The sequence below is a fragment of the Chlamydotis macqueenii genome, chromosome Z, assembly GCF_036417535.1.
Source record: "Chlamydotis macqueenii isolate bChlMac1 chromosome Z, bChlMac1.mat, whole genome shotgun sequence".
NCBI classification, from domain to species: Eukaryota; Metazoa; Chordata; class Aves; order Otidiformes; family Otididae; genus Chlamydotis; species Chlamydotis macqueenii.
Genome location: NC_141593.1, coordinates 20,750,954 through 20,773,619, shown reverse-complemented (window position 1 = coordinate 20,773,619; position 22,666 = coordinate 20,750,954). Strand labels below are relative to the sequence as shown.

The window sequence follows — 22,666 nt, the reverse complement described above, 5'->3', positions numbered from 1 at the left end:
TTCCAGTTTAAAGCCATTACCCCTTTTCCTGTTGCTACATGTCCTTGTCAAAAGTTCCTCTCCCGCTTTCTTACGGGCCTTGTTAGGTACTGGAAGGTCTCCCTGGAGCCTTCTCTTCCCCAGGCTGAACAGCCCCAACTCTCTCAGCCTGTCCTCATAGAAAAGGTGCTCCAGCCCTCTGATCATCTTTGTGACCTTGTCTGGACTTGCATGGACCATGAGGTCCATGTCTTTCCTGTATTGACTGCTCCAGAGCTGGACGCATTACTCCAGACAGGGTCTCACGAGAGCAGAGTAGAGGGGGAGAATCCCCTCCCTCAACCTGCTGGCCACGCTGCTTTTGATGCAGTGCAGGATGCGGTTGGCTTTCTGGGCTGCAAGCACACATTGCTGGCTCGTGTCCAGCTTCTTAACAACCAACACCCTCAAGTCTTTCTCAGGAGTCTTGTTCCATTCTTCGCCCAGCCTGTATTTGTGCTTCAGATTGCCCTGACCCAGACGCAGGACCTTGCACTTGGCCTTGTTGAACTCGGTGAGGTTCTCACAGACTCACCTCTCCAGCCTTTTCAAGGTACCTCTGGATGGCATCCCTTCCCTCCAGCGTGTCAACCACACCACACAGCTTGGTGGTGTTGGCAGACTTGCTGAGGGTGCATTCTATCCCACTGTCCATGTCACTGACAAAGATGTTAAACAGAGCCAGGCACAATATGGACCCCTGAGGAACGCCACTCGTCACTGGTCTCCACCTGGACATTGAGCCATTGATCACAACTCTTTTTAAGTGCAGCCATCCAGCCAATGCCTTATCCACTGAGTGGTGCATCTGTCAAATCCATGTCTCTCCAGTTTAGAGACAAGAATGTCGTGCAGGACAGTGTCAGATGGTTTGCACAAGTCCAGGCAGATGACATCAGTTGCTCATCCCTTGTTCCACTGATGCTGTAACCCTGTCATAAAAGGCCATCAAATTAGTCAGGTCGCGATCTGCCCTTAGTGAAGCCATGTTGGCTGTCACCACAACTCCCTATAAGATGGGGAGAAACTTCAGTAGGGCCTGTTGCAGTAGGACAAAGGGTAATGATTTTAAAATAGACAGAGGTAGATTCAGATTGGATCTTGGGAAAAAAAAAAATTTACAATGAGGGTGGTGGAACACTGGAACAGGTTGCCCAGAGAGGTGGTAGATGCCCCATCCCTGGAAACATTCAAGGCCAGGTTGGGCGGGGCTCTGAGCAACCTGATCTGGTTGGAGATGTCCCTGGTTCTTGCAGGGGGGTTGGACTAGATGGCCTTTAAAGGTCCCTTCCAACCCAAACTATTCTATGATTCTGCTGTTCCCTCAGGACCTGTGGATGCATCTCGCCAGGTCCCATGGACTTCTGCACCTTCAGGTTCCTTAGATGGTCCCGAACTTGCTCCTCTGCTACAGTGGGCAGTTCTTCTCCCAGTCCCTGCCTTTGCCTTCTGTGACTTGGGCGATGTGGCTAGAGCCCTTGTCAGTGAAAAGTGAGGCAAAAAATTCATTGAGTACCTCAGCCTTCGCCATGTCCCAAGTAACCAGGTCTCCTGTTTCCTTCTAGAGAGGGCCCATGTTTTCTCTGGTCTTCCTGTTATCTTCAGTCTGCCTAAAGAAGCTTTTCTTGTTGCCCATGTCGTCTCTGGCCAGATTTAATTCTATCAGAGCTTTAGCTTTCCTAACCTGACTGCTCAGAAAATCTCTCTGTATTCCTCCCAAGCTACCTGTCTTTGCTTCCGCCCTCTGTAGGCATCCTTTTTGCTATTCTGTTGCTCCAGGAGGAACTTGTTCATCCATGCAGGTCTCCTGGCATTTTTGCCTGACCTCTTCTTCATTGGGCTGCACCGCTCCTGAGCTTGGAGGAGGTGATTCTTGAACATTAACCAGCTCTCTTGGGCCCCTATATTAACTATCCTAAGTCATTTTTTCATGTTTAGTTTATCTTTTCATAATACCACAGTTAAGTGGAGAAGACACAAGTTAGGAAAAGCTCCTCAAAGATATAACTTCATTTGGTATACATCTAATGTCAATTCTTTAAAAGTAATTGATTCAGAAGCATGTACAGAAATATGCACTTGAATTTGCAGGCATCCTGAGAGGTTGTCTTGGAAAACTGAATTGCTCATTTATTTTATAATTTAGTGATTCTAGTGCTGCTTCACTGCATATAGAACCAATTTATGACTGAAGTAAGTAGCCACAGCAATATGCACAGACAAATACAGAAGGAACAAGTGCTGGAGATTTGTGCCACACTTCCTAAATGCTTTCGTTTTACAGGACGAGAATCAAGATAAGCTTGTCTGAGTCCTGTTCAGGTATTTCCAGTCCATCACAACAATGGGCTACAGGAATTCAGGTGCCATAACCAGTTGTAGCAGTATCCTGATTCCCACTGCTTCAGTATCAGTGTATATCTGACCTTTACAGCACACTCTGTCACAAAGGCTGCGTCTTAACAGTCTCCCTGCAGAAGACACAATTTCAACTTGCATCTGCTACCTGACAGGACACACGTCATTTACAAGGCTTTTTAAAAAGCTGCTGAAATATAAATGTCTCCGTCCTTCCTGTCCTCTTTGTTACCCACTGTAAACCACAGCCTGGTTGTTGCTCCAGGCTTGCACGGAGAAATAGTAGGGAAGCCACTATTTCTCATGTAGGATGTCTCAAGTCTTCAGAGGCTTTTTAGAAAGTAAGATTTCTCTTGAGCAGCTTTCAAGAAACCCTATGGTATTATACGATAACCAGTCCTATCACCTGCTAGCAAAAGCTGCTGCCTTCTGTTTCATTTTTCTTTTAACTGTGATGGACAATTTTCTTAAACAACTGCTCAGAAAGACGTGTGATGGTTGGTTGAAGACCTGCTGCAAAACTAAAGTCAGGAAGAAGCTCCCCAGAGCACTGTCCTATATGACAAATTTGTACAGAAGACTAAGCTCCAGAGGTATATGTTCTTTCTGAAATCAGCAGCCTTTTCAAAAGTGTAACTCCAATGTGCTTATAACATGACACCCTTCCCAAAGCACAAGAGAACTTTAATAGAAGTAAATTCTCATCTGTAATTCATTTAATAGCTTAATTTATTAAACACATTATGTAAAATCTACATTGTTTCAGTTTTCATGTTTACACACAGGAGGATTTTTTTTTTATTATTTTTAACCATGATGCGACAAGAGCTTCCCATAGCCTACCTTCCTATGGGAGATACAAACATTAAACACTACAAGAATTCCTGGCTCATTTAACTCTCTTCTCATTGCCTTCCCTTTATTTCCCTACAGGCCTGGCACAAACAAACAGGCTTGTATTCCAAAAGTAATTTTTAAACAGTTCCAGGGGAAAATCTGCTGATATGAACTCCTGGAAACAGGGAGAACTCCTAGAGAGGTCTACAATTCTTCATTTGACAAGAAGTTCTTACATGAAAGGTCAATCTTTTTTGGATACTGATTTGCAAAAATAACTTGAGTGCCACCATCTAAAAAGTGCTGATACACATGGCGCCATTTCATTTGTGAGAATTCAGGTACTTGTGGGATTTCTGCTAGCGCTAGGTAGAGAGAGGTATTGTGCAAAATCCTCAAATGATGCAATTTCACCCCACTTTTCAGCTGATGGCACTGTACAAAGGGAAAAATAGGTATTGGCTACTTTTTTTAAAGCAACAGAGCTACTCCAACTACCTGCAAACTACAGTTAATGTACATGTAAGTTTGTCATGCATCAAAAGCCAAATTTTAACAGTATGTGAAAGGCCAATGTGTAGGTATTTGGCTGGATCCCCAAACTTTGACAGTTATCCTATCTATACGCAGAGGTCAGGTTGTACCTTTGCTCTGACAGCATTACCACACCATACCACATACTGTATATCTGCATAATCCTACGATACAACTCTCCTCAGTACTTAAACATTACCCTTTATTATACATCAACTAATTTATATTTTTGTTTTTTTGTCTTTTGGTTTTTTTTTTTTTTTAATAACAGAGAAAATGTTAGAATTATATAACCATTTTTTATGGTATTCAAATAAATCTAGATTCCAGATTTTTACAAGGAGGATGGAATGTCCAGCTATTTGTCCATTCTAACAGCTCTTGCAGTTCCTAGTCAAATGATATGGCACATCCTGTGAAATGAAACTAGCCACCAAAAAAAAGTCTCAAAACACATTAAAAATGTACCACACTAAAATTAATTTATACTGACAAATAAGGAATGTTGTTTATTAAGGCTGTGCTTCAGAAAGAGGATGTTTAGGGTTAAGTAGCCTTCACCAAGGCACAGAATGGGAAGAGGTAAGCACAGCTGTCTGTCGAAGAGAAGTTATGTACAACCACTGGTGAGGTGTGTGCATGCACGCAAACACAATTTAAAACTGCACAGCTGGTCTTCGTAACAAAACTGATACTGTGACTTTCTAATGGCCACAGTTTTACTTCATTATTAAAAACATGGCAAATATTTCCAAACAAAATTCACAATTTGAATAAATGAAATATTTTAAACAAAGTGCTTCACAGATCTGAACCCTGCATGGTTGTGCTGTCTGGTCTAGAAGCATTTTGTAGACATCATAGGAGCATTTCACACATAACCGAAAGTGTCATTCAGGTGAATAAGAAACAGGACATTTCCACAGACATTTCTAACGTTTTTACACTTTCAAGTAGTTTAGTTCTTACAGCCACTGGGTTTTGTAACAAATGTGTGCTACAACAGTACGGGTTCATGGATTCCTTTAGCAGCAAAGGCCTGTTTCAAAGGGCACGTGGTCTTTTCGGGTTGATCTGTTTACTGGCCTGTTCTTCTTCTTGTAGAGCTGCCCGGAAAGATTTCACTTTATCTTTAATGAAAAAAAGAGAGAATGAGTACTGATGTGCCTGTGCTCAACACCAATCTTGAAACTAAGCCCTGATGCTCCACATGCTGGCCCTAAAGCACAACAAAGAACAATCTCCCACAAAAACAGCTGACATTACAAGCTACAAGAGGACTGAGATAAGCTTAAATTCAATACTTAACATACAAACAAGTTGCTAAGCAACTTTGTCCCTTCTTAAGATGCTATCCCTGTCTCTAGGCAGGGTAGGTTTGGAAACCACATAATTGCATTCCCAGCATGTAACCTGTTTACACTTAAATTCTGCTTCTAACTTATACAGCAAGTATATATAGAGTATATGTAGAAAGTATGGATACAGTATATGGAGAGTGAAGGGTGGTACACGGTACATATATCCTCTTCCTTCCCAGCAGCTTCCAAACCATCCTTAGAGGCATACAAAATTGTATTTAATGTACAATCAGTCATTTCTGTACATTCTAAAACTCGGCAGAGTAAATTCTACCCCCCCAAGCACTTGTGATTAAGTTTTGGAAGTTACTAGCTGTAAATAGATAAATGCACCGATCATTTGTTTCATCATATCTATAACAAGAACAAGAAAAACCTAAGAAAGGAAGTGTGGCATCCTTTCATATTCCTGTTCCTGTACCCCTCCATTCCCCAGTAATATTAAAAAAAAAAAAAAAAACAACCCCCCCCTAACTCCTCAGCCCCAAACTCCACCCTTGAATTTTTACCAGTATAGCATGCCTCTTGGAGTCCAAGTAGGTACAGAAACTAAAATGAAAAATTCATCTCTGTGGTACGAATCTGACAAGCTGATTTTAAAAGACAAGTGGAAGAGCCAATTTTGGGGACTAAGAATTATCTGCAGTTTGTTTATCAATAAAGAGAGGCTGACAAAATTCAGACAGAAAGCCTGCTAAGAGAAAAGTAAGCTAACAACCAAGCTACTCAGAGCTCAATGCCACTCTTAATCACAGTCTTAAAAATGACAGCAGGCTTTCTGCTACACTACAGAATGCAACAGAGCAGGAACTGGGAGTTCCTACTAGTTTTTTCTCATTGCATTACCTTATTTTCATACACTTCATCTGGATTTTCTTTTTCCTTCCTTTATTGTTTTCAAACAAAGGAAAAGAAAAGGAAAGTTGCAGGATCAAGTTTATACTTCCTGGAGGTAAAGCAGAGATTTTTCCTTTGAACTTGGATGAACGAGCACAGATGTGAACTTGTTCTTAGGCAGGAGAATAAATGTTCCTTCCACAGGACATTGCAAGACAGAATAAGGGGGAAAAAAAGACCCTAAAATATAACCACACTCTTTTTTTTACCTTTCTCCTCATTATTACTGCAAGTCTCCATAGCATATGAAAACACAGTGCTAATAATGCACACAAAAGTGATTAAAAGCAATCTACCTCTAAGTTCAGTGAAAATATCAATTTTTTGCTCTAGAATTGCTTCAAGTTGGGTAGCGTAAGAATCCACATCATAGTCTACTTCTTCTGTCATCTCAAGAAGAGCCTTTTCATCTTCCAGCCATCTAATGGATTCCTAGATAAAAGTTTAAAAAAAACCAACTAAATAAATGAGCAAAGTTTCAAGACAAGTTTAAAGACAAAGAACTCAATTAGATCTTTTCTCAAAATGACCATGCTTTTACTGTCTAGTCACCTCACTATAACAAATTTAAATTCTAAAAAGAAACCTTATCCCTAACTGAGAAAAATTGAAACCTTATTTCTGATTCAGAAAACTTGTATATTTTCTACATTGTTTCTTAATTCTAGTAGTCATACCAGCAACAGGTTTACCCTAGTGACCGCAGTTCTCTTCAAATCCAGAACATCAGGTGGTTGTAAAGCTAACAAGCTCAGAGAACAGAACTTTATGTGATGGTTATTTTCCCTTAGGCAAGTATCAGACTTTGAAGTCAGGCTTCGATTTTAAGTATGGGCTGGTGCCACTGACTATAATCATAGTGTCATTACTACAGTCAAGGAGCCAAGATAATTCTGTCCATAATTAAAACCAGTTTTGAGACAAGCTGTTTAAAAGAAGAGCTATTTTAAGCTCACTGTTGCATGAGCTAACTCCCCAGATAGATAAGAGTATTGTAAAGGTTGGTTAAAGCAGCTCTTGGGCATCTTTCCACTCCAAATATTACCAAAAAAAAGTGGGAAAAAAAAAAGTCTTGCAGCAAAGAAGAATGCAATCAGGAGATTAAGGCATGCAAAACCATGCAAAGCTGTGATCAGGAGAACTGATCCCATTGGAAATGCTTTGATTTAAAAAAAAAGAAAGCATCTGACAGTTCTAAGCATGTTGGGCCTGAAATACTAAAATTAAGTCTTTCTCTCTGTGCTCAGTAGCCCAGGTAATATTGAAAGCATAGTCCGAACCCTATGTATGTTGTTTGGCTTTCAGGACAGATGGAGCTCACACTGGGACAGGATTCATCTCATCAAATGTAAACTCATACATCCAAGACACAAAGAAAGACCAACACCTCTAAAGTACAAATCATTCCGTTGATCCATTTTAGACATTTTTGTTAGGAAAGGATGTTTTATATCAGCAGCTTCCAGGAGGAAGCTGACAGAAGACAACTTCTGCCTGGTACAGCTGGTAGATTTTGTATTGGTACAGCTCACCTCCACCACGGCATAAACTCACAAGCCACACTGCAAATGAAGGGAGCTGTGACTTAGGCACATTTCCTTCCAGTGACTGCTGGGAGGAGCAGCACTCTCCAACAGAAGGGCAGATGGACACACAGAGGCAGTAACATCTTAAACTAAAGCATCCTGTCTCTCCAGAATTTGCAAGCATTAGGACACGCTAAGGCATATGGCATAGGCCTTTCACATTTCTGCAGGTTTTACTTCAGGGCTACTGTTTCATAATAACTAAATCTTTACATCTGTGGTAAAATGTGTTACTCAGCATCCTACTGTATTATGAACACACATCAATGTTCCACTAAGCAAGATACCTAAATTGAGGAGATGTGTGTTTTCCCTATAGGTTCAATGCTCTGCTGTTCTCTTGCAGCAGACATGCCAAACGGACAGCCTGCCTGAAGACTCTAAGGTTATGAACAGAAGCAACTCATACTCGCGTATTTCCTTCTGAAAACTATTAAGTCGTACTTATTACTACAACTTATTTCATAAATGTAAAAGGCTCCGTGGCACTGACCAGCGTTACACTGTGGGGGCCGTACTCCTTCCAATGATCCTGCCTAATCGCAAGTGAAAATCTTTATGTATTTGTAAAAAGGAAGCAAACAGGCACCTAGAAATGTATGTGTCTCTTCTGGATCTCAGTATCTCTGAGGGAGATGTCACAAAAAGATATTGAGATTACATACCTGGAGGTAGTAATGCAGTATCTTAGAGGGAGAGGACCAAACAGAAATGGTGCTGACAGAGACATTACTATTAATTAGCAGCTCTGGCACAGGAATATTAGCATATGCTATACAGTGAAACTGAAAATTTCAAGACCAATCTGAATAAACTCCCTGCAACTAGGAAAAAACCACAGTCACTGATGCTAGAAATGAATGACCACAGAAAATACAGTGAATAGTAAAAATAATAAAAAGAAAACAACATTTCTTACAATGAAGACAGTCTATTTAAGAATATTTGTTGAGAAGAAAAGGAAAATTTTACTAAATTTCTGGGATGATATAGAAATATGTTTCTCTTTCATCATGGCAACAAAGATTAGTGGTTATGGGATCTGTCTCTATTTGTTTGCTACAATGGGCTAAGCATAATAAAATAATTTGGAAATCTCTGACAGCAGTGGTATGATCAGATGATATCCTACATCTTTCCATCTCCATTGAAAAAATCTGTATTCCTGGATTAGGATAAAATAAAGTAGAGCTCCATCTTTTACCTGGAAGACAGCCCTGTGGTCTTCTACTACTTGCTCTTCCATTTCTACCATCTGTGACACTGCTTCATGGAAAGTAAACAACTGTGGAGAAACTTCCTCTTCCTAGAAACAATAGTTAACCTTGTTAGTCTGGAAAGAACTGTGGCTACAGGAAATATATCAAATGCAATCCACCTTATCACAGAACATGAAAACAAATATGCAGAAGGCACAACCTGTCAAAAATATAATTTAATACTTCTAACAATAAAATCTCCAGAAATGACTGGAGAGGGCAATAAATTCAAAATGTTCACAGAGTTAAATTTGACTCATATTAACTAAAAATTTCCATCCACTAATTCTAGTGAGTACTGGAAAACAGAATATTCCACATTACAAAACCAAGTTGAAATAGTGGGAAGAGGAAGTCACAAGGCAAGAATGCTAATTTCTACGAGGTTTTAATTCCTACAGAAAACTCTGTCAGGACACGCTGAAGAGCACCGTAGCCTAGAGTAAACCCTGCCTAGACATTAAAAGCCCTAGTCAGCAAGGAAGACAAAGAAAAGTAAAACCTTCTCCTCTCACCCTTCAAGAAATGTTTTTGCGGGGGGGGGGGGGCTGGGGATTTTTTTTGTTTGTTATTTTTTTGTATGGGAATGAACATTTTGCCATAAAGTCAAAAGTTGAAGAGGCATGCTGCATTTACTTAACGATCTTGCCAACAGGCTGTAAATACACATTACTCTGGATTCATTCTGCCACTGTATTTATCTTCACCTCTTTCCATGTGGTGCTGTAAACCACTCACGTTTTGTTCACAAAGCAGTTTGAGATCATCTCTCTGAGGAGAACTCCCCACACCCCACTGTGTCTCCAAGTCGTCAATCTGATTGGGAGCATGGTGTATAATGGGACGGGTATCTCCTGCGGCACTAGGATCAACTGTCAGCTCCTTCACCCTACGAGCAGAAAATGTTTCATTTGTAAATTAGTAACTTCCTGTGCAAAAGAGTCACAACCAAAAACAAGGCTCTATGGGTTTATGCGCAATTAATTCATTTAATAGGGATGATGATGTCAGCCTCAGAAATTTAATGGACTTTCAGTAACAAAGATGTTAGTCCAATTCCTAAAAAGCAAGCATTGCATTTCATCTACTTACAGTCCATATTCTAGCAAGACTGAAATCTTAACTATTCATTAATAGTTAAGAGGGCAAAAATCTCCGGAGCCTCAATATTAATTCCTTAAGAATAAGCAGTATTTGAAAGAAAAGTTAATTCAGCACCCTAAACCTGACCATCTTTCTTCTTCTGTGCACACAGCTGTGCTTTAAAAATGTTAATCAGTTAGTGGCTCTTACAAGCAAATCTGAAGAAAATAATAATTTGCCACCAAGTATCTCAAAGAATGAATAGATTATTTAATTAAAATAATTTCAAAGCTGAAAATATCTTATTAAAACGGTAGGCTCTTGCAGCATAAAAATAGTTTAAAAAATTGGTAACGATTCTGTTAAAAAAAAAGTCCATTTAAAAGCAATTCTATGAAACAGACACAAAGTCTACAAGTATAGCAAATTTTAGAACATATTCTTTTTTTGAAAGGGAAAAATGTTTTTTCAAGTAGCACTTATTTACTACAATGTAAACTGGTTTTCATTCATCTTCAGAGTGATGAAAAGTTTTAAAGATAGGTATATATGAAAATAGTTTTCTTTTTTCATTAGAGATATTCAAATTACGCTAAAGACAGACTCATCAGATTTGGTCCACTAAATGTACAAAGAGGACATCACCATTCTTAAAAAAAAAAAGTATGAAGGAAACTAGCAAGCCTGGATATAGAGTGTGGATGTTTAAGGAGGGTGAACAAAATACTAGGAAGATGATTGCAGATCATGCAGAACCATCACCTGCCAAACAAAATAAAAACAATGTGCGACTCAAGGCAAGGGGACTAATGAAAAGTTGGTCTGTAAAATTACATAGCCAAAAAGAAAACTTAAAAATAAAGATTCCATGTATAGAATGAAGTAGACCTGGTGATTGAAGGAGAAAAGTCGTCATACTCATAGGAAGGAGAGAGATCAGAGCGACTGCCACTACCCTGTGAGAAGGGAATGTCCGAAGGACTAATTCCAAATTCCTTTACTCTGCAGCAGCAAAATACAGCAGCAAATGAAAAGAAAATGTTCTCATAAACACAGTTAAAATGACAACTCTTTGTTCAGCATACTTCAATAGTCTAACTATAAAATTATTTTTCTATTAGAACACAAGTATACCAACATATTTAAGCCTTCTGCAAACAGAGTTACACATTACTAGTAAAATTGAACAAAACCAGTGCTGCTAATTTGCAGGGGACTACAGTAGCAGTGTTTTCAGAAGAGTAATTCCAGATTTCAGTTACTGCAGTTAAAGATTTGCTCTACATTCAATATTTCACTAAATGGCTCCTTTTAAAGTATGAAACCACTACAGCTATAAAACTTTTACATTCTATTCTGTTCCCTGTCTTATACTGCACACATGCAGTATAAGGTGTCCAGCACCTAAAAACTAATTGTACTATGAAAATCATATACATTGCTAGAGAAAACTAAAATACTACACAAAACACATGAAGGAACTTTACAGTGACAGGCATTTGCTCCATAACAACATACAAAATTAACACCAACGGGAAGAAACAGCACAACTATTTAGTATACTAGAAATAGCTGTTTAATTAGTTTTACAGTGTCTTTTTCTGGAGTCACTTCAGCAATGTTTATTTTATCAGGGGTAAAAGATCCAACGAGTCTTGATGAATGTGCAAGGTCTTTCATTATGTTACTGTAAGCAGGGGAGTAGATGCCTCCTTCTTACCGGGAAGGAAGTCACACAGACTGGTCCAAGCCAGGCAGATTTGCTACTAGCTTTCTTGACTCAGACACAGAGACATTCGGATACGGAGAGGAGTGGGCAGTACACTTTCCTAGAAGCCCTTTGTGCCCAATAAGTGACTGGCCAGGGTGCCTAGCCAAGCAGAAGCAGACATGGTTCTGCCCTGTCTTTCACTGGGGCAAGCAGGCCACTAGATGGTAGCCTCTTCTGGCCAAAGGAGCGGTTCCGATGGCCCAGAGGAGTGTTTGCCTCCTTTGTTCTTTGTAGCAAAGCATGGGGAGTGTCTCTGGGTCGCAAGTCTGACCGCAGGGACACGAAGGACCTGATCACTTCATCTCCACAGACATTACACAAAGGAAAACTGCAGCAGGGGAAGGCACCCTTCATGCTCACTGAAGAGAGACAAACACTTTCAGAAAGCAGTAGAGCTCTCAGAGGTGCTGCATCAGCCTCTGGAGGTGCAAATTTCTCTACATTGATTATAAAGTCACTGCTGGATCAACTGAGTCTTTACTAGGGATCTCAGATATTTGACGGAACTTGGGAAGTATAAAATTTCATATGTATGTGTGAAACAGATTGGCAACTGCATGCCAATGCAATGAGAAAAACTCCACACTACAGAAGGGTATTTCAGCTAAAACCCCAGGAAATCATCATGAATACGGACTGCATCTAATGCAAGAGATGGTGCCTCCAGAGCAGGGGCAAAACTAATACAGGCATCTCCCACATTCCTTGCAACCCACATTATCCATCTACAGATAGTGGCTTACGTGCAGTTTCTATTGATTCTATTGTAAAAAGTATCAATTTAAATTAAAGGTGAACCTGGATCAATAATTTGGTTTTAATCTTATTAAGAAATGCAAGTACAATAAAATTGTTCAAGTAGATAAAATAATTATATATCATGCAACAACAGTATTCCAAACGTCAGTGATCAACAGCAGGTACAGCTATACGCAATAACATTTTCCATACCTATTTGCATATCTCAACGTATTCAGAGTGTTTTCACATGATGCCATCCCTGGAGAAATTGTAGCGATCTGGAGAAAACAAGCCACACGTTAATAAATCGCTTTGTACGGATGAAAGGGTAGGTGAATTCAAATTAACACTATTTTTTATGTTGTTTCCAGTTTCATTTGAGATCTTCTACAACAACTATCTGCTATGTACAGCTATTCTTAAATAATGACATCTCAAGGAGACAGATGTCAAGTCAAGGCTTCAATTTAATTTTTTTAAGTGTACCTGGAACATTAAGAATTCATAGAAATTTCAGTCAATTTGCCCCATCTCACTGTCTTGGTAACAATATGTAAAAGCAAAAATTTAACTGAAAAAATAAAGACTCCTTAAAAACACAAATATGCAACTCAGTAGAAAGTAAGTCTAATATATCCTGCAAACAATTACCAATTATTTTTTTAATATATCTTTGTAGGCTGTTCTCTGTTCAAGCAGATTGTATACTGATTTGAGAGATCTATTTTGGCCACAGTCCAAAACTGTAGTTAATAGTATCAAAGATAAGCATGTGTTTAAATGTTTTCCTAAGTAAAGATATATTTTTTTTCCTCAATTAGAAGTTATCTGTAAATAACACTTGATAGCTAACTTATTATCAGATGTATCTGGAATCTATAGATCTTTTCCAGCTAAATAAAATACCCTGAAGATCTCACCTTCTTTCCAGCACTCAGCAAAAAATAATAACTGTGATCAGGCAACAGTGGCATCATTATTTGTCCTAGCTTCTCTCAGTAGTCCAGTTTTTTTCATCTGTGCTCCTTTCAGGAGAGCCATGAAGGCACTACCCAGGACAAACACCTCTACGATCCTACACACTAACATTTTTTGTGGCAGCACAGTATTAGGAGAATGAAACTGATGATTAGATAATCCTTGTCTTCTCTCTCATCCTGCTGCCGATATTACTGACAAAAGCACAGGCAGTCATCCTGAGAGGAATTTCTCCTACTGGGGAGAAAGGAAAAATATGTGGTGGGAGGGGGTTAGAAAGTCTAAAGAGCCTGCTACCATACAGACGTAAGTTTAAACCTCTAATACTGGTACTCATCAGTTACTAATGAAAACAACAAGTGTAGATTTAAAAAGATCATATGATTGCATATCTCTTTATAAGGTGTTCTGGGTGCTAATTAACAACAACCTACAAGTTCTTAAAATCCTTCCAAACTCATTTAACGTGAAAGATGCATGCATCTCTTCCATCAGTTCAATGTTCAGAGCACACCACACACAACGACTGCTCCAACGTTTCGAAGAATGTAAGGTACAGCTGCTATAGGGAAGTGACACGTAGGCACCATCAGCCATCTGGACACCCCATTCAGGGCACAAGAACCTGTCCACAAGACTCAGTCTGTTGAACACAAATGTCTACTACATCACATGTCCTCATGCCCTAACAAGCCCAGTCCAGGCAGGACAGGAGGACTCCAACATGTTGCTCGCTCCCTTGTTCGTAATTCCAAATGAGGATGAAAAAAGCTGCTCTATTTACAGACAGGAATATCTTTAAAACCCGTAATTATCATTCTTCCTATTTCAAGTGTGTCTACATTGCTCATAAGCCATCACAGTAGGATCAATGGCCCCTTTGGGACACTGAAGTCTGCAGGTTCCTACTCCCATCTCGGAGGGCTGAGTGGTCTGGCACTTCAGCTATGACTGTAGCACATCAAGGACGCAGCACTGGTTAAAAAAATGAGACTATCCTGTGTAGCTACCCTGCAAATTTCAAATTATACATTATCCTACTACGTAACTCCTCAAAACCAATTTTAGATGTTTTTTTTTTAACTATTTAAGACTATTTAAGGACAAGAACTTCAGTAAAACTGCAATGACTAATAAAATTCAAAACAACATATTTATGCTGATTGTATGTTTCTGGATTTCTTTCAAATGAAGCAGATCCTAGTCATAACTGCCCACAGTATGAAGTTATTTTAGAAATATTTTTTTGAAATTTGAAAAAAGTTTTCAAATCATAGCTTAACCGTATATACAGAAGAGAACACTCCATCCATATAACATAACTTTTAAAATCGCAATAGGAAGTACATAAATGATAAATGGAAAATTCAAATAAAAATGAAGTATAGAAATTATCAAATAATTTGACTCAATGTTCCGGTTTAGCCCTAGTCATCACACAGTTTCTTGCTCCCTCTCCCCCTCCCCAGCGGTACAGGGGAGAGAACTGGGAAGAAAGGAAAACTCATGGGTTGAGAGGAAGAGAATTTACAATGATAGCCCAGGAAAGTAATAATAATAACAAACTGTAGGAATACTAAAATATACAAAATGAACAATGCACAATTTCTCACTACCTGATGTCCCAATGACTATTACAGTCTGTCCTGAGCAGCAATCATGGAAATGAAACTGAGTAGGGAGCAAAGGAGCAAGAGAGAGAGAGAGAGAGATCTGCCACACCCCGGGGGAGCCCCACTTATATACCAAGCATGACATTTATGGCCTGGAATACTCTCTTTGGCCAGTTTGGGTCAACTGTTCTGGCTGTATCCCTCCCAGCTGCCTGCACCTGCACGTCAGTGAGACCTGGAAAGCCAGACAGTGTCCTTGGTCTCATTAGCAACAGCTCATATCATCAGTGTGTTTATCAACATTCTTCACATACCAAGTCCCATACTAAATCCAAAACACTGCAGCTACTGAGAGGAAAATTCGCTTCATCCCAGTCAAAAGCGGGACACTCAAATATCCCACTTACAGATTAGTATGCCAGAAAGCAAACGGAAAAGGCCTAGCAAGTATTTTATACCAGGACATTTCAAAAATCTCATAGAAAGTTACAATCACAAGTTTTTACTACATCGTTTTGTGTGCATTCCACATTGAAAAGCACCACACATTTGCAAAATGTCTTCCTCTCTAATAGCATACTAGAACACTGGATCAAATCTTTGTCTTGTTGAGGAATCCCTTTACAATAAATGCCTCTTCACCAACAAGCAAAACCAGCATCTTAAGAGGTCTTACATATTCAATAAAAAATATTTTCCAATTGAATAATATTTCTAAGGTGCAAACTCATTAATTTATTTTGCTTCTAACAGGCTAAAATATTTTGGAGGAAACACTGTCATGATCTACATGTTACCATGTAGCAACTACAACACTTGTAACTAAAAAGTACTTCTGTGTTTTAATTTACTTCACACAAGGTAGCACTTCTAGAGAACACAGCAAAGATCTACAGTCAGCTGCAGAAACATAAAAGGAAACTACTCATTATTAAACTATTTTTGCAATCATTTTTAGAAGTCTGAAGCACCACAGTTAATTACATAGCTCCACTGCAAAGCGGCAGTCAGTGCACCTGCAGGGTAAGTACTCTTAATTTAATAAAATATTATTCAACTTTAGCTATCATAAACCATAATGACTTGCCCTTTTCTTCCCCTGTAAATTTCATCAGAATGCAAAAAGAATTTTGCCAGTGGATGATATAAAACCTACATATGAACATGCTTACAGGGCAGGTACACCTTGCCAAGGAGCCAAATGTAAATACCACATTGGACTGCTGAGTAAATCGTCTTGATAAAAGAGGCAAAGGAAGACCCAGAAAAGAGGTGAAGCTGCTGATCTTTACCCACTATTCCCACCACTTGGCCACTGGAGTGCAAATCTCCTCTCCTCCTTCCGGGGAACTAGAGAGGACTGGAAGTAATTCCAGGCTAAGGTATCTTTTACACCTCTCTTTATTCAATATATGTTGTTGGGAAATGTGTCAGATCTCCAGAGAGGCAGCTTTATTCTGCATCCATCTAGTTATCACAGGACAAGTGCTGCAAATGCAAGAGCTCAATTCAAACAAACATAAAGATGTACTGTAGGTTTCTCTTCTTCCTCTACTTCCTTTCAACTCTAACTCACGAGTAAGCCACAACCACCCAAGTGTTTTTCCTGCATCAGTACCTTAAGAAAAAACTTTTCTGATTAAATTCTTCATAAAAATTACATGTAAACAAACACTAAAATCAGAATCCCACAAGTGGTCCTCGTACTGAGAAACACCACAAAAAAGTAACAGAGGAATTGGTTTGAAAGCAGTATCTCATCACAAAAGGCTTTTCTTATTCTTAATTGTAAAGTGACCGTAGTTATGCAAATACAAAAATTAAAAATAATTCAAGCATTTCAGAGGAGATTTTTTTCCTGTATTTAGAACTATATTGGGTATAAAACAAAGGAATGCAAGCTTTAACAGAAATTGAACACCTACAGGTCATTGATTATTCCCAATGGTATTCTCACAGATTTAAAAGGTAAAAAAGGTTATTACAGCTCTGTGAGAAGAGTAATAATTAAGTAAAAAAGCTTAATCAAAATAAAGACATTTTGTTTGCACTTTAAGGAGGTAACTGTCATGGAGAGAACTTCATAAAATATTCACAAATGTTCATTATTCTATGTACAGAGAGTAGTTTCCAACAGGCTAACTTTCCAAACCTTCTTCAGCAGTATGGATACACTAGCTAGAGATGCACAATTCAGCTTTCTTACCCTGCACAGGATTTATGAAGTTATGCCTCAGCTGAAATAAAACAATCCTGTCTTTTCATAAGAAAACTGAAGGAGAAAAGAAGATTCATTAAAAAATGCCTTGTTACCCTCATTTTCAAATTAGAACCACACTTAACAGCTAAAGGGAAGACTAGGCTGCCCTAACACAATGGTTTTCATGTTGTGGTCTGCAGACTTCTCTGGCCTCTAGACTAATTAATTCCAAGGAGTTTGTCAAAAGCAACCAACACAAACAAGCCTAGCAATCGGTGTCCACTGCAGAGAGTTTGCACTCCCATAAGCAGAAGTGTTAAGGATGCACAAATAAAACAACTGGACAAGAGTGCTTTTACTTGTTCTTTCCATCATTTGACAGAAGAATTCCATTTTTCAGACTGTTGCAGATACAGATTTATTTGATACACAACTATTCATCCCATCTATCCCAACTACTTCTCCTCTCAACAGCCTAGAGCATATTCTGATTCCTTTGATACCAACTTTAAATTTGTCTTTGTCATTTAAAGACAGTAACACACCACCGTACTTCCAGTCTATACCACCTTTTCCAAAATTCTGAGTCAACAAACAATACTCTCATATAATTAAGACATTATTTAAAATAAACAAAGAAAAACCCTCAAGCTAAAACTGTTTCTAGCTAGATGCCTAGCTAGAAAATGAGAATAAGCAATAAAAAAGGCCAATAAATAGTGAGAAGGGAGAAAGTTATCTCAAATGACTCTGCCAAAAGTCGCACTCCACATTAGTTGACCTAAGTCCAACACAATGCCAGTAGCAAATGACCAATTTTAAACATAAAAGCCTACATTACCAGTGTATTTTCTCTTTGTAAATGTTAGAGCAGTTAACCAAATTAACTTACCATACAGGTACGGGAGTTTTCTCCTATGAACGAGTCTCTTAGCACCTGAGTAAGTTTACTTGCTCTGAAAGGTGTATGAGGTTTATTTCGGCCTAAGGCTCTAATGCACTCCTGAAAGAACAAACAGGTTTATATATTTTTCTTGAACATGGGTTGAATAAATATAATACAAATGCAATTCAAAATCAGAAAATATGTGCCTTAGTTACATTGCTGTCTGCTAAAGTAACATTAAAATTTACCATTAAAGCTTGGATTCAAGAAGTGTTAGGCTTTTACTTCACTTTAATTTCAGTAGAGAGGTGGGATCCAAAACGTTTACATCAGAAAGCCAACCACATCCTGAGCTCCGTGAAAAGAAGTGTGGCCAGCAGGTCGAGGGAGGTGATTCTGCTCCTCTACTCTGCTCTGGTGAGACCCCACGTGCAGTACCGCATCCAGTTCTAGAGCCCTCAGTTCAGGAAAGACATGGACCCATTGGAGCGAGTCCAAAGGAGGGCCACAAAGATGACCAGAGGGCTGGAGCACCTCTCCTGTGAGGACAGGCTGAGGGAGTTGGGGTTGTTCAGTCTGGAGAAGAGAAGACTCTGGGGAGATCTGAAGTGACCAGTCCTGATTAAGAGGCCTGAGCCAGAGCTGACCCATGGATGAGCCGTATTGCGTTGCTATGTTCAGCAGGATTGTGTTGTTTTAATTATAACTTCTTCAGTATACACAGAGTGTGAGAAAGTACATCATAAGAATGGATAACAACTCTTTGGCCTTCTGTATGAAAAAACCGAAGATATGCAAGAGAGAAGCATTACATCACAGCAACACCCTTGTCTCCTCTTTTGAGCTCTGGCCAAGCTCTAGAGGGGGGGCAATGGGGTAACTGAAACCAGGTGGTTCTGCATTTTAGAATAATGCAAGAAAGTTGTTTATTTAGCTGGACTATAAAAGGCTGGATCCTCTTGCAGCGACTTTGGAGACCTCACCTACGAGTGGACCCACTGTGTAGGACCTCCCAATTGCTGGGACAGGCTCTCCAAATCCTCGCTGCAACTGGGGCTCCCCAGCGACTGCACATCTGGATGACGGTAATGTGTTAATAGGGCAATAGGTGATGTATCTTTCTTCATCACTATACTTATTTTCATGTACTAATGATTAGATGCATTACCTTTAAATGCTATTGCTATTAATCTGTTGATAATCACTACTAATCCTTTATTACCTTCTCTATTTGAATAAATCAGGTGAAGCTTAAGTTTGTGGAGTATTCTAGCAATTGAACCTTTTGCACTGATCCTGCTCTGTGGTAAAACAAGATCTTATCATGACCTTTCAGTCCTATAAGTTAAACACACTTATAAAATAAATTTTTAGCAGGGCCTGTTGCAATATGACAAGAGGTAATGGTCTTAAACTAAAAGAGGGTAGATTCAGACTAGACATAAGGAAGAAATTTTTTACGATGAGGGTGGTGAAGCACTGGAACAGGTTGCCCAGAGAGGTGGTGGATGCCCCATCCCTGGAAACATTCAAGGCCAGGTTGGATGGGCTCTGAGCAACCTGATCTGGTTGGAGATGTCCCTGGTTCTTGCAGGGGGGTTGGACTAGATGACCTTTAAAGGTGTGAAATCTTCCCCAGATCACAAATCTAGCATGTATAGCTCACTACTGATATACTCAATACTGGAATACACTTGAAAATGTAAGTCATTCCCTATTTTAAAATATTCTTCATGTGAAAAAACAGGGATAACGTCTCCTCTTTCACTCACAAGGTTACAAGGATAACCTAATATCTGCAATTGGTTGGAAAGTTCCAGTGAGAAATATTGTATAGATGTAAATATTATAAAATTACCATAGAAGGTACAGCAGCAACTAAGTACAAGAGCGCAAACCAAGATCACACTAATCTAAACATCACTCTTTCCCACTCAGAGCTCACACATCAGCTAATAAATTACTTTTTAGGCAAAGAAAATTTAAAGTTAAATTTCTGCTTTGTTGTTGTCATCATCATATTTTGATAATTAATTCCAGTTCAGAAACTTTCTAGAAATTAGAATTTCAGTTCAGAAATTTCCAGCTTCAGAAAGCCAAAGCTTTGCCTTAATACTTTGTGTACAGGCATCTCTTCAGATTCACACCTTCCTTGGTACAGTTTTAACACATCTACACACAGCACGTCTTCAAAAAACGATACATCAAAAGTTTTTCAAATTAGAGTTTTGCTTTCAGCAACACTAACAGATGGAATGGCTTTTGTGTTACATGTACGGTTCTACAGTAGTTCAGCTAATCCTCCAGCTGCAGCCATATCCTTGTAGCCTTTTGAAATTTCCTAGAAATAGCTTCTTCCAGAAACCAGGCTAGAAAATATGGGATGATAACTCAAGAAAGCATTGCAACTGTGAAACAGCATAAAACAGAACTAAAAATGGGCTCAGAATAAAAGTGCCATGATACAGAACTGAACGAACACAAGGGCAAATTGGCTTTAACTAAAGTGATTATTTAAAAATCCCACCAGCTGAATTTTATAGAATGGACACGGCTCAGATAAACAGAAAGACTGAAGCTTGTTGAATGTGAATTTCACATGCAAACACTAAGAAGGACTCAATATTTATAGGTGAGCAAGGCAGTGCATTCCTTGAATTTTTTTAATTTGTACATTACTACAATACTTACATAAGGAGAAAAGTAGATTAGACAGGAAGAGGGGCAACAGATTTTCAACAAGTGACATCACAAACTAAAACCAGTAACAAATGTGTATGGTGAATTACTGAGATGGCAACCAAAGTTTAATTAAAATATTTTTAATTTACTATACTTATTTTTAGTTTGCTCACTCCTGAAAAATTAGAATTGGATTATTCCCTTATTAGTAAAAGGATTATAGGATGGCACTGCCAGCTTCTAAATTAAAGGAGTTTTAAGCTACTTTTGCTTTTCATCACAGCTCAGAAAACCAGGTAACAAAATGACAACACTACTTCCACATAGAGACATTACAGAAATAACTTCCTGTACCAAAAATCCAAACAGGTTAATACAGGACCCATATCCAGATACAAACAGCAGATCTTGAATTACCACCAAAGACCACTCCTCAGAACATACTAGTTTAATTCAAATTTGACAGTAAATCAAGGGTCTTGAATACAAACGGAAAAAGTTGTGTAATGTTTTTTGAGGTAGATGTAAAATGGAAAACTATGGTATCATTAAGAAACATACCTTCTTGTACTGCTGTTTAAACCTCTGCAAGACCTCCGCTTATTTTTATTTCCCCTTCCCCACATAATTTAGATATCAACTCCTAGTACAGCAGCAGCAGAACCTTTCACTATAATTAAAAAGACAAGTTGTATGAAAATGAACTAAGCACGTTGTGTGGATATTGCACTGAAGGCACTAGCTAGTACAAAATTAACAGGTAAACTAAAAATACTGGAGTACGGCGTCGAGCCCCCAACATAAGAAGGTAATGGACCGGTTGGAGCGGGTCCAGAGGAGGGCCAGAAAGATGATCAGAGGGCTGGAGCACCTCTCCTGTGAGGACAGGCTGAGAGTTGGGGTTGTTCAGCCTGGAGAAGAGAAGGCTCCAGGGAGGTGTGTGTCACATCAGTAGACAATGTGGACAAGCAAGTGAAGTTATTGTGACCTTCCAGTATTTAAAAGGGGCTTATAAGAAAGACAGGGGAGAAACTTTTTAACAGCACCTGTTGTGATAGGAGACATGGTAATGGTTTTAAACTAGAAGGAGGTAGATTCAGATGAAATAAAGAAGAATTTTTTTTACAACGAGGGTGGTAGAACACTGGCACAGGTTGCCCAGAGAGGTGGTAGACGCCCCATCCCTGGAAACATTCAAGGCCAGGCTGGACGGGGCTCTGAGCAACCTGATCTAGTTGAAGACGTCCGCTCCTTGTAGGGAGGTTGGACTAGACAACCTTTAAATGTCCCTTCTAACCCTAGCTATTCTATGACTCTATTGTAAGATAGAATTCCAGAACAAACTAACTAACTTTATTTAATTACATCTGGAAATAAGCAATAATGTCAAGTCAGCATTGCTTGCATTATTTACTTTGATGCTAAATCAAAACAGGCCACAGTTTTGAAACTGCTGCTTACAGTTTTTCAACATGACATGCAATTTTGTAATGACACATTTTGTGGTGTTTTGAGATCTGCTTAGATTCAGACACAAATCTCCCAATTTTACACCAGGGATAAAAAAGCAAGCACAGTGATTTTTGAGTTCTGATTCTTCATACAAAACCACAGTGCTGATGCTGAGAGTAGTAATCCTAAGCAAAATTAACCAGCAACAGAGGAAAGTTCTAAGACATTCGAAACTATTTTTTCCCCAGTTGAGACCAAAAAATTACTTTCCTTATTTATACTGAACCTCTTTCAAACATAAAACAAACAAAAAAAGCATACAGATATTTAGATAATATTTCCTAGCTCCCTTGACATGTCCTGGATTAATGTATGAAAATCTGTAGAGTGACTGTATCAGACAACTTGCT

The 22,666-nt window shown here is 38.9% G+C and overlaps 1 protein-coding gene across 7 annotated transcripts in view; it reads right to left on the bottom strand.

Moving 5' to 3' along the window:
- Positions 1 to 3,087: 3,087 nt before the first annotated feature.
- The window catches only part of KIF2A (kinesin family member 2A), a 58,494-nt gene continuing 38,915 nt past the window's right edge, over positions 3,088 to 22,666 (bottom strand). For 4 of the 7 annotated variants that reach the window (XM_086770399.1, XM_086770402.1, XM_086770403.1 and 1 more), the window contains exons 15-21: positions 18,129 to 18,239; positions 12,656 to 12,723; positions 10,822 to 10,935; positions 9,589 to 9,739; positions 8,796 to 8,897; positions 6,302 to 6,437; positions 3,088 to 4,877 (exon numbers count right to left, since the gene is read on the bottom strand). In XM_086770399.1, coding sequence (XP_086626525.1) covers positions 4,792 to 4,877; positions 6,302 to 6,437; positions 8,796 to 8,897; positions 9,589 to 9,739; positions 10,822 to 10,935; positions 12,656 to 12,723; positions 18,129 to 18,239 — 768 coding nt within the window. In that variant the 3' untranslated portion in view covers positions 3,088 to 4,791. The remainder of the gene's footprint in view (positions 4,878 to 6,301; positions 6,438 to 8,795; positions 8,898 to 9,588; positions 9,740 to 10,821; positions 10,936 to 12,655; positions 12,724 to 18,128; positions 18,240 to 22,666) is intronic. The other 3 variants (XM_086770404.1, XM_086770405.1, XM_086770400.1) reach the window with 2 other exon arrangements.